The following is a 12818-nucleotide window of genomic DNA, read 5'->3' as shown; positions in this document are numbered from 1 at the left end:
GGGGTAATCCTGACAGCAATAGTAAAGACTTGTCACAGGCCTCCAGATGTAGGTAGATGTGGAACTGGGGACTTGTCTGCACTATCTGTCAGTGCCACCAGACGTGACAACAAGACAGCAGCCACCATCGCCAAACTGGCAGAATATGTGCAAATCCATGCACTTCTGGGCTCCATTCAGAGCTGTGCATGAAGTGAATGGTGGGAGGACACCAGCTGTGGAGGTCATTACAGCAGCTGGCAGAAAGGGCAGGAGTATCTACATGTGCCTTATTCCGGTTGCCAGGAGGAGACAGAAGCCTTGCTCCACTCTGCAGAAAAGGGGGTCCCCTACTGCAGAGGCACTCTGGGTGTGACTGCACTGTAAACCAGGCCTTTTGCTCGCACGCAGACAGCTCAGAAGAGGTGCAGCACCACAGAAGTCAAAGTGCTGATGGAGATGTTGGCTTATAATTTATAACAGCAAGACACATCTCTAGGTATAGAAAAAGGCATATAGCTGAGATGCTTCTCCCCCTTCCAGTAGTCTGCTGCTTATTTAGGTCTACTAGGTTGATGTAAAAGAGCCGCAGGGCAGGCATAGCGTCCACTTGGGAAATACCTCCACAAAGGCACGGCAAAAAAGGAGAAGATGGTTCTAGGATGTGGCCAGAGCTCAACTGTGCTCTGCCTCTGTAAAGTCTCAGGAGAGCTAAGCAAGTATGCAGCTAGCCAGATCTCAGCAAGCACTAGATAGTGGAGGCACGGTTGCTTTCCCTCTGCCCTGGGCCAGTCGCCAGTGCAGCCATGACTCTAGCTCATCAATTTGAGGTTCTTGGGGCAGGGACCATGTATACAGGGCCTGAGTATAATGCGACTTGCATCCCAAGCATGACCTCTGGGTATTACAACACCATCAATATTTAATAAGATGAAAGTTCTGTCAAAGGACTCTGAAGCAAGTGTCCATATGCATGAGAAGTGCTGGAAGGACTTTAATGTCTGTGGAAAGCAGGCAAGGCTTGGATTTTTAAGTTCTCAGCCCACACCATTAATGGCAATTTTAAATATTGATTCTGTCTTTGTTTAGCACAAACCAAACAATAAAGTAAAGCCACACTCACTGGCTTTTATTAAGTCTTAATAGAAATTTGAAGTACAATGAGGAAAAATATACAACAGCCGTGAGAGAACAGCAAACAGATCGATTTCATATCTTGACACAATTTAGGAGACTGTGAGAAATTGCCTTCTACCGGGCCATTCTTTGTTCTGAGCTACATTTCTTCTTTCTGCTGGGCATGTCAGAAAAAGAGAGGTTTTGCTCTTGATTGCACCATTATAAGTCCAGAGTACTGATGTTGGTTTCAGTGTTCAGAGATCAGATCTGGGCCCAAGCTTCAGTAGATTCAGGGAACCTAAAAGAAGACAACCGAGAGAAAAGCTGCAAATCTATAAAACACGGTTTGTCCTTTCAGGGAGTCACAGGAGTAATAGGACCGCGAGCATGGCAGCCTTTCGCTCTCATCTCTGGGTTTCTGGAGTCCTAGTTCAGGACGTTTCCAGGTGAGGAGGAGCAAAGCTAGTCTGTCCATAGCTGAAGGCATTTACTAATAAACGTGGAGGGAGATGACGGGATATAGACTGATCGAAATCTCAGTTTGAGCTGGGACGAATTCAACCCTCAGCCCCGCTACTGTTTGCCATCGCACATGAGCTCAGAATTTCCCTGAAAAAGTTTTCTCCTTAAATAAGAGCTTGCCTCATGCCGTGCTCGTGGAAGCCAGGCAATATTTAATTTGAGTGCCGTAGCCCTCACATTGTGTTAATTATTTCCCCATTGGGCTGGCAGGGCAGAAGGCATGTTGGAAAGCACACAATGAGAGTGAGACAGCCCAGAGAGCTGGGGAGGAAGGAGAGGGAGGGCTTAGATGTGTTGAACGCTGGGAGGGTTGTTGGTTGTAGCCGTGTTGATCTAAGGACATAAGCAGGCAAGGTTGTTTGGGTAGGTGTGATATCTTTAATTACTCAGTTGGTCTAATAAAAAAAAAGGTATCTTTTATACTCAGTTGGTCTAGTAAAAGATATCACATCTACCCAAAGAACCTTGAATGCTGGGAAATCTTCACCTCCAAGACAAAATTTTATTATCTGCTGAGCAGAGCACATCTTATTTTAGATGGCGGGGAGAAAACGCAGATGGCAGGGAGAGCATCCGACTGCCCACCTGCAAACCCACAAAATGGGAAAAATCATTCAGGAATGGGCTTTTTGCAGGCAGTTTCAAGGGATTTTGCAGTTGCACTGGATCCACCCAGCGAGTGAACTCTGTATGTACCGAGAAGGATCTTGCAGTGCATTTATCAAAGGCAAAGCTTCCACAGCCCTGCCTCCCCTCGCACCCTGAAGTGGCACAGTGCTGCAAAGGTGTGATTATAGCATGTGCTAAGTTAATCTATTTAGCACTAGTAACTATAGGAACAAAGCAGGTCTTGCACACAGGCTAGCAACCTGCTTGAAGGCTCCCCTGTATATGGGGGCCTTCATTCAGCTGATTTGAACTACCAAAGCAGCACGAAGAGGAGAGTCAGGTAGTCAGGATTGGGACCTCAGTCTTCTTACATAATGGCCTTATGTAACTCCCATTGGGAGTCAGGTACCCTCAGCACTTTGCAAATGCCATGAAACACCTACATAGCTCCCAAAATCTGGCCCTAAGCATCTAATACTCTTCTAGGTACTGTAGACCTAATAAAAATACCAACCTACCAGGATTTTGACCTCACGGGTCGCTTTCCCAGGGCAAGGGCTGGCCCTGTTATTTCTGTGACATTTATTTGTGAGACCTATTTGTAGCTTGGCAGGCAGCTTGTTTGCTTCTGAAATGCTGACCCATGTGCAATAAGTCCCTGAACAAAGTCCATCCCCTGGTGTACAACTGTTCACCTCCCAAAGCCAACACCACAGTTGGCACCAGCCTGCCCTACGGAGCAGGACAGTTCAGGGGCGAATGGATGTAGAAGCTGAATTATCCGTCCTCTCAAAATCGAGCAGCAGCAGTTAGCTTCTGGAGGCACTTCCCCAGGGCGAGGGGGATTTACTCACAGCTCTTGGGCCAACAGAAGTAAAGAGCTCGATGCAGAAACAGTGGGGTGAGGGTCTCGCAGTATGCAGGAGGCCAGACCAGAAGACCATCGTTGGTTCTAAAATCATATCCCTCCATGCAGTCCATGTGTAGGAGACCCTCAAGCTGCTTGTGCTCTTCACCCCCCAGCTTGGTGGGGATTGATTGGTGTCTCTGAGACTGCACACCCCCCCCATTTGTTTTCCATCAGTAACAAACGAGTTAAAGTCATGAAACAAGTGCCTTCAGTGCCATGTGATGATGGTTTTATACATGCCCTGATTACAAGCGTGGCACAGCAGCTCTGGAACTGCTCTCCCAAAGCCTGGCTCAGCTTTGCCAGTATATTCTACAGCTTATTTTTTATGGGGTTTACAGCTTGGCTGTAAAAATTCATGCCCGGTTCAAGCTCTTGGAGTACATTTAGCAGTGCGCTGGAATGTCAGCACTATTATTCTCACTCCCTAGGGGTGTGTTAGACAGAAACAGCACAAAGTGTTTGAAAAGGCTTTTACTCCTTCGGCCCCAGAGAGGGCAGTGCCTATAGCAATGAGGAAATGAGATGTAGAGTTAGGCCTTGAATCCACTCCCACTTTTATACAGGTGTAAATCAAGAATAGCACAAAACTAATGAGAGAGGAGGCTCAGGAGCCTGGGAGGCTTTACTGTCTCTGATTCATTGTGTGGCCTGGGGTAAGTAAATGCTTTTAACACTCCATGCCTCAATTTACCCACCTGTAAATTGGACATAGCAATCACTCCTGACAAAGATGTTGTGAGGCTTACTGAAATGCCACCTCTAAAGCATCCAGGAGGTTCTTTGGATGATCAGTGCTACAGAAACACAGACCATTACTAAGAAGGCCCCCATTTGTAAACTTCCCTATGCCAGAGAGAGATGTGGGGGGGCTGGTGTGCAGCTTTGCATCTGGTGTAGCCATTTATACCCGTGCAAAGAAAGGGGTGTGCAATGCTGTGTTCTGGTGTGGTAAGACCGTGGAAGCTTTGGGCACTAGTGGCAATGATTACAAAGGCACCAGGCAGCTGAGAATTGACTTCTCTGACTTCAGTGAAGTTACTCTTGACCTTCACAGGAGCTAGTAGAGGAGCATTTGTCTCCCCTTGCCGTGAGGTGCTGAAAACCACCTGCAAGGCAACTTCCCTCCCCTCAGCCTTCACTTAATTGGATCAGGCTCCTGGACAGTTTACTCCATGGCCACTCAGTTCCTTCTACTACTAGTAACCTGTTCCCCTGGAACAAGGGTTGGCTTATCTCTGTGCCATAAGGCACATTTTATGGCTTATGAAGGTATTCATAACCATGCTTACAAGGGGACAAGCATGCAGGGAGGTCATCCATGTGTCTTTGAAAGCAGGAACTTTCCTGTGTGTGTGTGTGTGTGTGTGTGTGTGTGTGCGCGCGCGCATGCGCACGCATAGGAATATGGTAGCCTTTTATGTAATTGTGTCACCTTCTACTGATGCCTGGGTGCTTTGGTGAGGAATCAAAAGGAAAAGGCAAAGGAAAGTGTTGGTGTGTATCAGAAGTGCTTTGGAAAGGCACCAACTCACCAGCCTTAAGTCTTGGATTTAGCCACACTCTGGGTAACCACCAGGAACATAGGGCTGGTAGGATGGCAGAGCTGGCTTGGCAGGGGAGTAGGCTGGTCTGGTGGTCAAAGTCCCTGTGTGTGGAGTGGGGTAGCCGGAGTTCAAGCACTGGCTCAATCCTCAGCCCATTGGGCAGTGTCCTCAGGCAAATCTCTGCATCTCACTGTCCTCACTGAGGAGCGGGGACCCACATTTGTCTGATGCTTGCAGAGCTACAAAGCACTATGAATATAATGATAACCCACCTCCTGTTCTTGCCCTGTGCAGACACCCTGCGAAACATCCCCATGAGCCACGGGCCTCGCTCCTCCCCGGCAGAGCTGAACGGAAGCAATCATCGCCTGCTTCGAGAGCGGAAGTCCTTGGCACCCTCCCACTCAAGTCAACCTACTTTATTTACGTTTGACTCGCCTGCCAACCCCATCCAGACCACCCTGTCAGCCAGTGCCCCACAAGACTATCTATTTCTCCACCAGTGCATGAGCAGAAAGTCAGAAAACACCAGGTACGGGACTGGGGGGGTGGTCTGTATCTCACCAGGATTGCCATTCGACTCCTGGGCTGCCCACCGGGCATTGTGGGTTCTGTGGCCAGCTCTGCCACTGGTTGTCTGGCCTTGGGCAGGTCACTTAAGCTGACACATCTTCCACTGACCTGGGTGGGATTTGTTCTTGAAACAGGGCAGAAGAGCAGCCCCGGTGCCTCAGGGATGTAGGCAGCTGAGGGGAAGGAACGGTAATGAACGCTCTGGGCTCTCTCAAATGTGCCTTCTGGTAGTTGTGAAGTGGTCTGACCTGTGGCATAACGTAGAGCAGCCTCGGGGCTAATATACATTATGTCCACAGCTAGGGATGGCCAGATTGTGGCTGCCCTGTGGCCAATCCCTCTCACCCTCTCATCATCCCTTCTTTGCTGGAGGGCCTCTGTCCACTTGGAAGTCACCCCAGACTAGTGATATCAGTTCTAGTTTTAACCTTTTTGTGAGTCTGTCCTGCCAAGACAACCACCCATCTTCCATTTACATAGAAGAGTGGATTTGGTGGCAGATCAGTCTGACCCAGTTCAGGCACGTCAGACAGTGACTGTGCAAACCTGCCTGCATCCAGACCCTGCTCTGATTGTGGTTATCCATCATACCCAGTGCATTTTTTGGAGGAAGAAGGGTATACGTCCCCCACCTGCCCCAGCTGCCAGGCTTGCTTTGAGCAGGGAGGAGCTGGCTTGAATGAGTGTGAGCAATGAGGAGGGGATGACAGAGAGGAAGGGTCAAAACGTATGGGATTTTTCCAGTCTCCACAGATCTTTCCTGCTGCAGCCAACTTTCACTACCAGTAAAAACACTCGCTGTCAGAATCAAGCTGCCAGACCAAGGGCTGAGGATCCACTTGCTCTCCTCCTTTGTCAAAGGAGCCCTATTTTTAGTGCCACCTTGTGATAGTTTTTGCAAATAGCACCTTTGTCCCTACACACTGCAGGAGCCACTTGTGCTCCTTAAAACCGTCACCTCACTGGCCCAGCAAAACACATGTAGAAGTTACACAGCTGTGAAGCTTCTAACTCCCTTGTGTAGCTCACTGCAGTGGAAAACGTCAGTGGGAAAATATTATTTCCTCCTCATACCTCTGTCACTAATGCAACAACAGCAAGGTCTGGATGCAGGCAGGTTTGAACAGTCACTGTCTGAAGTGCCTGAACAGGGTCAGACTGATCTGCTACCAAATCTGCCATTCCATGTCAATGGAAGACAGGGGTTGTCTTGGGAAGATGATGTCTGTAAATAAGTCAGAGATGTATTCACACACAAAAAAACTATGTTGAAAGAAAGCTAAGGATTCAAAAAAGGGTTTGGAAACACCAGAATTAATGTCACACACCCCTGTGTGCATACACATTGCTATGCAGCCTTGAATGACGTGATTGCGTACTGCTGTTCCACCAGACCCCCACCCTACTCAGCACATGAGAATAGCAGGGGTCACCTCAGCACTTGATTTCATCCACATGTTAAAATTGGCCCCATGCCTTCCTTACCATGCACTGCTCCCTGCAGAAAGCATTGCCGATATTAACTTGTGCATGAGCTTTTCCTCATGAGGTGGATACACAACTGGTTGGATCATCATGTTCAATGAGTAGCCATCAGTGATTCAATGTGTAGTTGGGAGGAGTTATCAAGTAGGTTCCTCAGGGGGCTGTCTTGGGTCTGATATTATCTAACATCTTCATTAAGGACATGGACAATGGGGTTTGAATGCACCCTTAGCAAATGTGTAGATGATACCAAATTAGGTGGATTTACAGATACACTGGGTGGTAGGGCTAGGATCCAGAATGACCTAGATAAACTGGAGACATGGTCTGAGATCAATCAGGTAACATGTGCAAACACGAACAAGTGAAAAATTCTGCACTTGGGATGGAACAATTTCATGCACAAATACAGGCTAGAGAATGACTGGCTAGGCTGCACTCTTGCAGAGAAGGACCTGTCAGCTACAAGGACCATAAGCTGAATATGAGCCAATAGAGTGTTTTTGTTGCAAAAAATGCCAACAAAACCCTGGGTTGTATTAACAGGAGAGTCACTTGCAAATCAAAGGAAATGGTTCTTCCCCTCTGTTCAGCCCTGTTGAGGCCTCCCTCAGAGTATCATGTTAAGCTCCACACTTCAAAAAAGATGTGGACAAATTGAAAGAGTCCAGTGGAGAGTGACAAAAATGATTAGGGACCTGGTAAGCAAGACTTGTGAGGAAAGGCTGAAAGAACTAAGGTTATTTAGTCTGGAGAAGACTGGGTGGGGATTTGATAACAGTCTTCAAATCCCTGAAGGACAATTATAAAAAGGATGGAGATGGACTTTTCTCTGTGGCTATAGGGGGCAGGACTAGGAACAACGGCCTCCAGCTTCAGCAGAGGAAATTTAGGCTGGAGATTAAGGGGAACTTTCTGCCTATGAAGGTAGCCAAGCGTTGGAATAGGTGGCCTACAGAAACTGTGGAATCTCCTTCCCTGGAAATATTCAAGAACAGGTTAGACAGACACTGGGATAGTTTAGTCAAGGATGATCCTGTCTTGAGCAAAGGGTTGGACTAGAAGACCTTGTGAGGTCCCTTTCAGCCCTACTTTCCTCTGATTCTCTGACTGCTGTACCTGAATACTTCCCATTTCATTTATGATACGAGGAGCTACTTTTATTCCCATTTTATAGGCAGGGAACCAGAGGCAGAGAGAGCAAGAGTTTGGTCAGAAGCCTCCATTAAGCTTAGGTGCCCAATTTGTGATGCCTGTTGCCTGAAAATTTTGCTTTGTATTATCATTTCCCCCTTTTTGGCTTAGAGTGTGTGGGCAGTAGAGGGGACCCTGGAGCCAGGACAAGCCCCCAGGCTGCAAGGAAATCCAAAGGAAAGAGGTGCTGAGTGGAAGAGAACAGGGCTGAACACATGTCATGAAAGGGGAGCTAACAGCCATGAAATGAGCTGCTAGGTATACGCTGCTTGCAAAGCCCAACCCAGAGTCTTCTACAAGTTGGAATTTTTACACGCAGTTTCTGTCCGTCTCAGCCCTGGTGTGTTTGCAGCATGCAGTTCTGTGCATGGTACTTTATTATGACGCTGCACAGAATTGCTGTGGAATCTCGTATGGCAATCAGAGCTGTGCAGGAGAAAATCCGCAAATGCTAATGCCCAAAGCACTAACACTTAACTTGAGGATCCCTGGGGCTTTTGGCAAGAGCGTGGTAGATAAAGATGCCCGGGCATTTCATAGTTTCTAAGGCCAGAAGGCAGCATTATGGTTTCTTCTACTCGGAGCATATGTTTCAGAGACCAGGGCATTATACCCCATCATCCCTGTGCTGAGCCCTGTAGTGTGGGGTTGAACTACTGTTTAGCAAAGCACTCCATTCCCAATGGCCCAGGCTGCTGAAATGCCAACTCTTTCTTGTACCTTCTGGATGTGAGCAGAAACCCATCCCAACATGTGCTTCCCAACGTGTGCTTCTAGCAATCCTTAATGCTGGCCTGGGAGTCTTGCTGTTCCTTAAATAGCTTATTAAGATATAGTGGTATTCATATTATAGTAGTTCTCAGAGGCTGAGCAGTAGTTTGCAAGTGAGATTACCCAGAGATATGGGGCAGAGGGATAAGAGGCATGGGGCAAGACAGAAAAGCTATGGGACCCTCACAGAGGAGGGATGAGGCAGATGCACCAAAGGCTTTGCTGAAGGAAAGACCAGAGAGTGAAGAGGAGAGTTAGGGGCATCATGAAAGCTAAGGAAGGATAGCTATTGCCTTTCCAGTGTGCCCTTCATGCCCTGGCAGTCCCGCTGGTCGAATGGAGCCACCAGAAGCACGGGGAGATTTGGCAGTAGTGACATCTGTTACAGATGTGCAGCTGGCAGAGGCAGGGAGGACGCAGCCTGTGTGCTTTCCATTTGGAACAGCAGGAGCTTGTTTTGGCCTACAGGCATCTCTGAGCATGTACAGGATTGGCACTCATGAGAGGAAGCTCACAGCACTGCTGCTATTGGGTCACCCCTGGCAGTAGTTACTACTAAAACTGCTGCTGGATCAGAGGGCTTATTAAAAGGAATGTCAGCAGGGGCTCATTAGGGCTACCAGCCTGGCTGAATCATCCCATTTATCGGTGGGCTTCTCGGGGGCTCTTGCCTTTCATCTGAGCTGTAGTAATCATGCCTGGCTTCATCCCTTTTAGCAAGTGAGCTAGTGCCAGGAGGGCCTGGACTGCAGAAATCTCATGATTCCCTATCCCACAAAACCCTGCCATGTGAGACATTTGCAGGTGGCTCCAGCCCCTTCCTCTGTTTGACTTCCATCGTTGTCCTGTCAACATGGTCAGGATCATCCCTTTATGGACAGCAGCCCTCAGGGTGCTTGTGATTGCACAGCAAGGTAGGGGATGAGCTAGGTCTATGCCTTAGTCTGCAGACAGGCTGCTTTGGAGGACTAAACCACAGCCCTTTCTTCTTTCCTAGGAGTGCAAGTTTCTCCCAGGCTACAAGGTCTTCGTTCTTCATGAGAAGTGACTCAGCCGTTCAAAAGCTCTCGCAGGGCAACGGGCACTGTATGAATGGTGTTGGCAGGCAAGTCCACGGCTTCTACAGCTTGCCGAAGCCAAGCAGACACAACTCTGAGCTCAGGGACAGCGCCTACGACCTCCCACGGAGCTTTGGCTCCTACACCAAGTCGAGCCTCACCAGCTCCAAAACGGATAACGAGGAGGTTTACACTTTTAAGACCCCCAATAACACCCTGTGCAAGGAGTTTGGGGAGCTCTCTACAGACTCCTATGATATCCCCATGACTCCTCTCTCAGTTTACCAGTACCCGAGGACATTCACACTGGACAAGAACCACAACACACTGGCTGTAGCCTCCAGTGACTCTCCTGCTGCCCCTCCACCTCGGCCACCTAAACCAGGGCAGATGGAGCCCCAGTGGGGCAGCCCTCCACTGCGTCCACAAAACGGTGAAAGCATGGGCCTGGTCTCCTTGGCGGCTACCATTCCCAGGAGGAACACGTTGCCAGCTGTGGAGAACAGCAGGCTGCTCCGAGGTAAAGCACAACCTTTAGCATGCAGATGGGGAGAGGCAGAGGTGTCTTCTCCCTGGGAACGGGGGTTGCTTGTACATCCAAGGAGGCTGACTTCATGCCAGTCGAGAGATACTGAGCCAGATCCTCCCAGATCTGCACTGGCATACCTCAGCTGAAATCAGCTGATGCTGGCTGGTCTGGTTGGTTCTACATTTTCATGTGACAGGCCTGTGGCATATTCTGAACAGTGCTGTATTTGGGTGTGTCCAAACCCTTCAGCTGGTTCCTGTCTGTTTTTTTCTGTCTTCAGCATCTGCTAAAGCAAGCTTCAGCCTACAAAAACTTGTGCTATACATAGATAGATAGATACACATATACACACATATGTATATGTGTGCATGTGTGTGTATATATGTATACATATGTGTATATATATGCATGTATAGCACAGATTTTTGTGGGCTGAAGTTCACTTCATCAGATGCTGAAGACAGAAAAAAATAGACAAGAACCAGCTGAAGGGTTTGGACACATTCATATGCATATGTGGTTATGTATGTGTGTGTGTATATGTGCGTGTGTGTGTATACACACACAAGTGTATATGTATGTATGTGTATATATATACAGAGAGAGATGTGTGTGGGGGGGGTGTGTATATATATATATATATATATATATATATTATACACACATATACACATATATACACACACACACATATGCATGCACACAAATACATACGTTTTATATATATACACACACACACACACACACACACACACACACACACACACACACACACACACATATACATACACTTTGGTAAGTCTATAAAGGGTAGGCAACCCCTGTTATGGTTGCCAAAGCATGGTACACAAAGGCATTTTGCTTGGCATGTGCACTTCAGGGTGGGCAGCAGGGAAGGGTCCAGGGCTGTGCTGCCATAACAACGATTGGGCCCCTTGCAGCTCCCCTACCATCCATCCCTGGCATGGCAGCATCTTGCAAGTTGAGGTTGAAGGTGTTTTTGGCACTCTGCCCAAAAATATTGCCAACCCCTGGTTTATAAGGTGCAAGCCTACCCTACCTTCTTCCTGTGTATTTAAAAGGATGAGCCAAAACCCTGAATCCCATCACCTCCAGACTCTGGAGACAGTCCATTCTAGATGCAAATATTTTTCAAAGCCTACATATTCGCTGCATTCCCTTTTTAATATAAAACACAGCCAAAATTTTCAAAAGCTTCCCCTGCCCACAGTTGTCATGGTTTTGGGCGACAGATGTGAAACACCTCCAAGTATTTTGCCATGCCCCTGCAATGTGATTTTCACAGCCTCCGCCACTCCTTCTGGCTTTATCTGGAGCTGTGCTTCTTCAGAACTTTTTGCAAATGAGCAGAGTATGTGTCCAGCTGAGTGCACACATGAATGGTTAGCCTCAAGCTGCAGGGAGCTGATTAGTAGAGGAGACTGTAACTTCCCATCCAGGACATCCATTCCAGTCTGAGCTATATCACTTATAGCCAAATGCTGTCTCTTCTTCCAAGTCTTTGCTGCTGACAAGTGACTAAAACAGCTGTGGAATACCCAGGCCAAGCTGGCCGAGATACAGTATAAAAAATATAATGAGAACATTTGCATGGCTTCAAATCTACTCACCCACCCACCTAAATAGCAACATATGTCATTTATGTTGCAGCAATAATCAGGAAAAGTTAAAAATCGAATGATAGAGCCGTTCCCATGATCTGTGCCCGTGGTTCTGTTTCTAAAGGCTGCGTTTTTTAGGGCTGGCTCTGAAGCTAAGGCAATAACTCGAGTGTATTCATGACTGTGTTGCAGCTTCTTCCTGCGAGACTTACGAGTACCCCAAGCATGGGGGCAGCGGCACTGTGCAGTCAGTAGAATCTGTGAATGACGGGTTCAACTCCTACATGGTAAGTTAGTGTCAGCACCGTGTGCTCTTCAGTGGCCGCGTCTACACAAGACGCTGACTGCGCAGTTGTTACTGCATAGTCGTTTAATACTTACATACCCAATTACTAAATGACTGCGCAGTAACCGGCATTACTGTGCAGTAGCATCCCCACACAGCTCCCTGGTGACACTGACTGTGCAGTAGCTCATTATTACTGCACAGTAGTGTTGTGTCACAGTTGGTGCCCCGTGATGCTGCTGCACAGTAGTAACGAGCTACTGCTCAGTAAACATCTTGTGTAGACGTAGCCAGTGTCTTCTGTTCCACAGAGGAGAGAAAACTGCTCCATCTGCTAGCTAGAAGACATACGGCTCAGTGAAATCAATGGGAGCCTTGTCTTTGGTTTCAGCAAAAGCAGGCCTTAGGGTTTGTTGATGTAGAGACATTTTTTCCAGGAAAAAATAAGCTGTGAATTCAGAGCCCAATCACTTTTCCAGGGTAGTTCCCTGACATACGTTTGTCCACACTGGGAACAACCCCAGAGCTGCTACTCTGGAACAGCTGTTTCAGCCAGTATCCCCAGGCAGACCAGCCTTAGCCTCTCCATGGAAGTTCCTGGCTCAGCCCCTGGT

The 12818-nt window shown here is 47.9% G+C and overlaps 1 protein-coding gene across 1 annotated transcript in view; it reads left to right on the top strand.

Annotated features, from left to right (window-relative positions):
- Positions 1-12818, top strand: part of GAB2 (GRB2 associated binding protein 2) — a 77269-nt gene that overhangs the window by 45455 nt on the left and 18996 nt on the right. The window contains exons 2-4 of the mRNA XM_019524442.1: positions 4981-5218; positions 9707-10287; positions 12111-12205. Coding sequence (XP_019379987.1) covers positions 4981-5218; positions 9707-10287; positions 12111-12205 — 914 coding nt within the window. The remainder of the gene's footprint in view (positions 1-4980; positions 5219-9706; positions 10288-12110; positions 12206-12818) is intronic.

This window comes from Gavialis gangeticus, unplaced genomic scaffold (assembly GCF_001723915.1).
Source record: "Gavialis gangeticus isolate Ggan-Ray unplaced genomic scaffold, GavGan_comp1, whole genome shotgun sequence".
In the NCBI taxonomy this organism is placed as follows: domain Eukaryota; kingdom Metazoa; phylum Chordata; order Crocodylia; family Gavialidae; genus Gavialis; species Gavialis gangeticus.
This window is presented reverse-complemented; position numbering and strand designations above follow the sequence as displayed.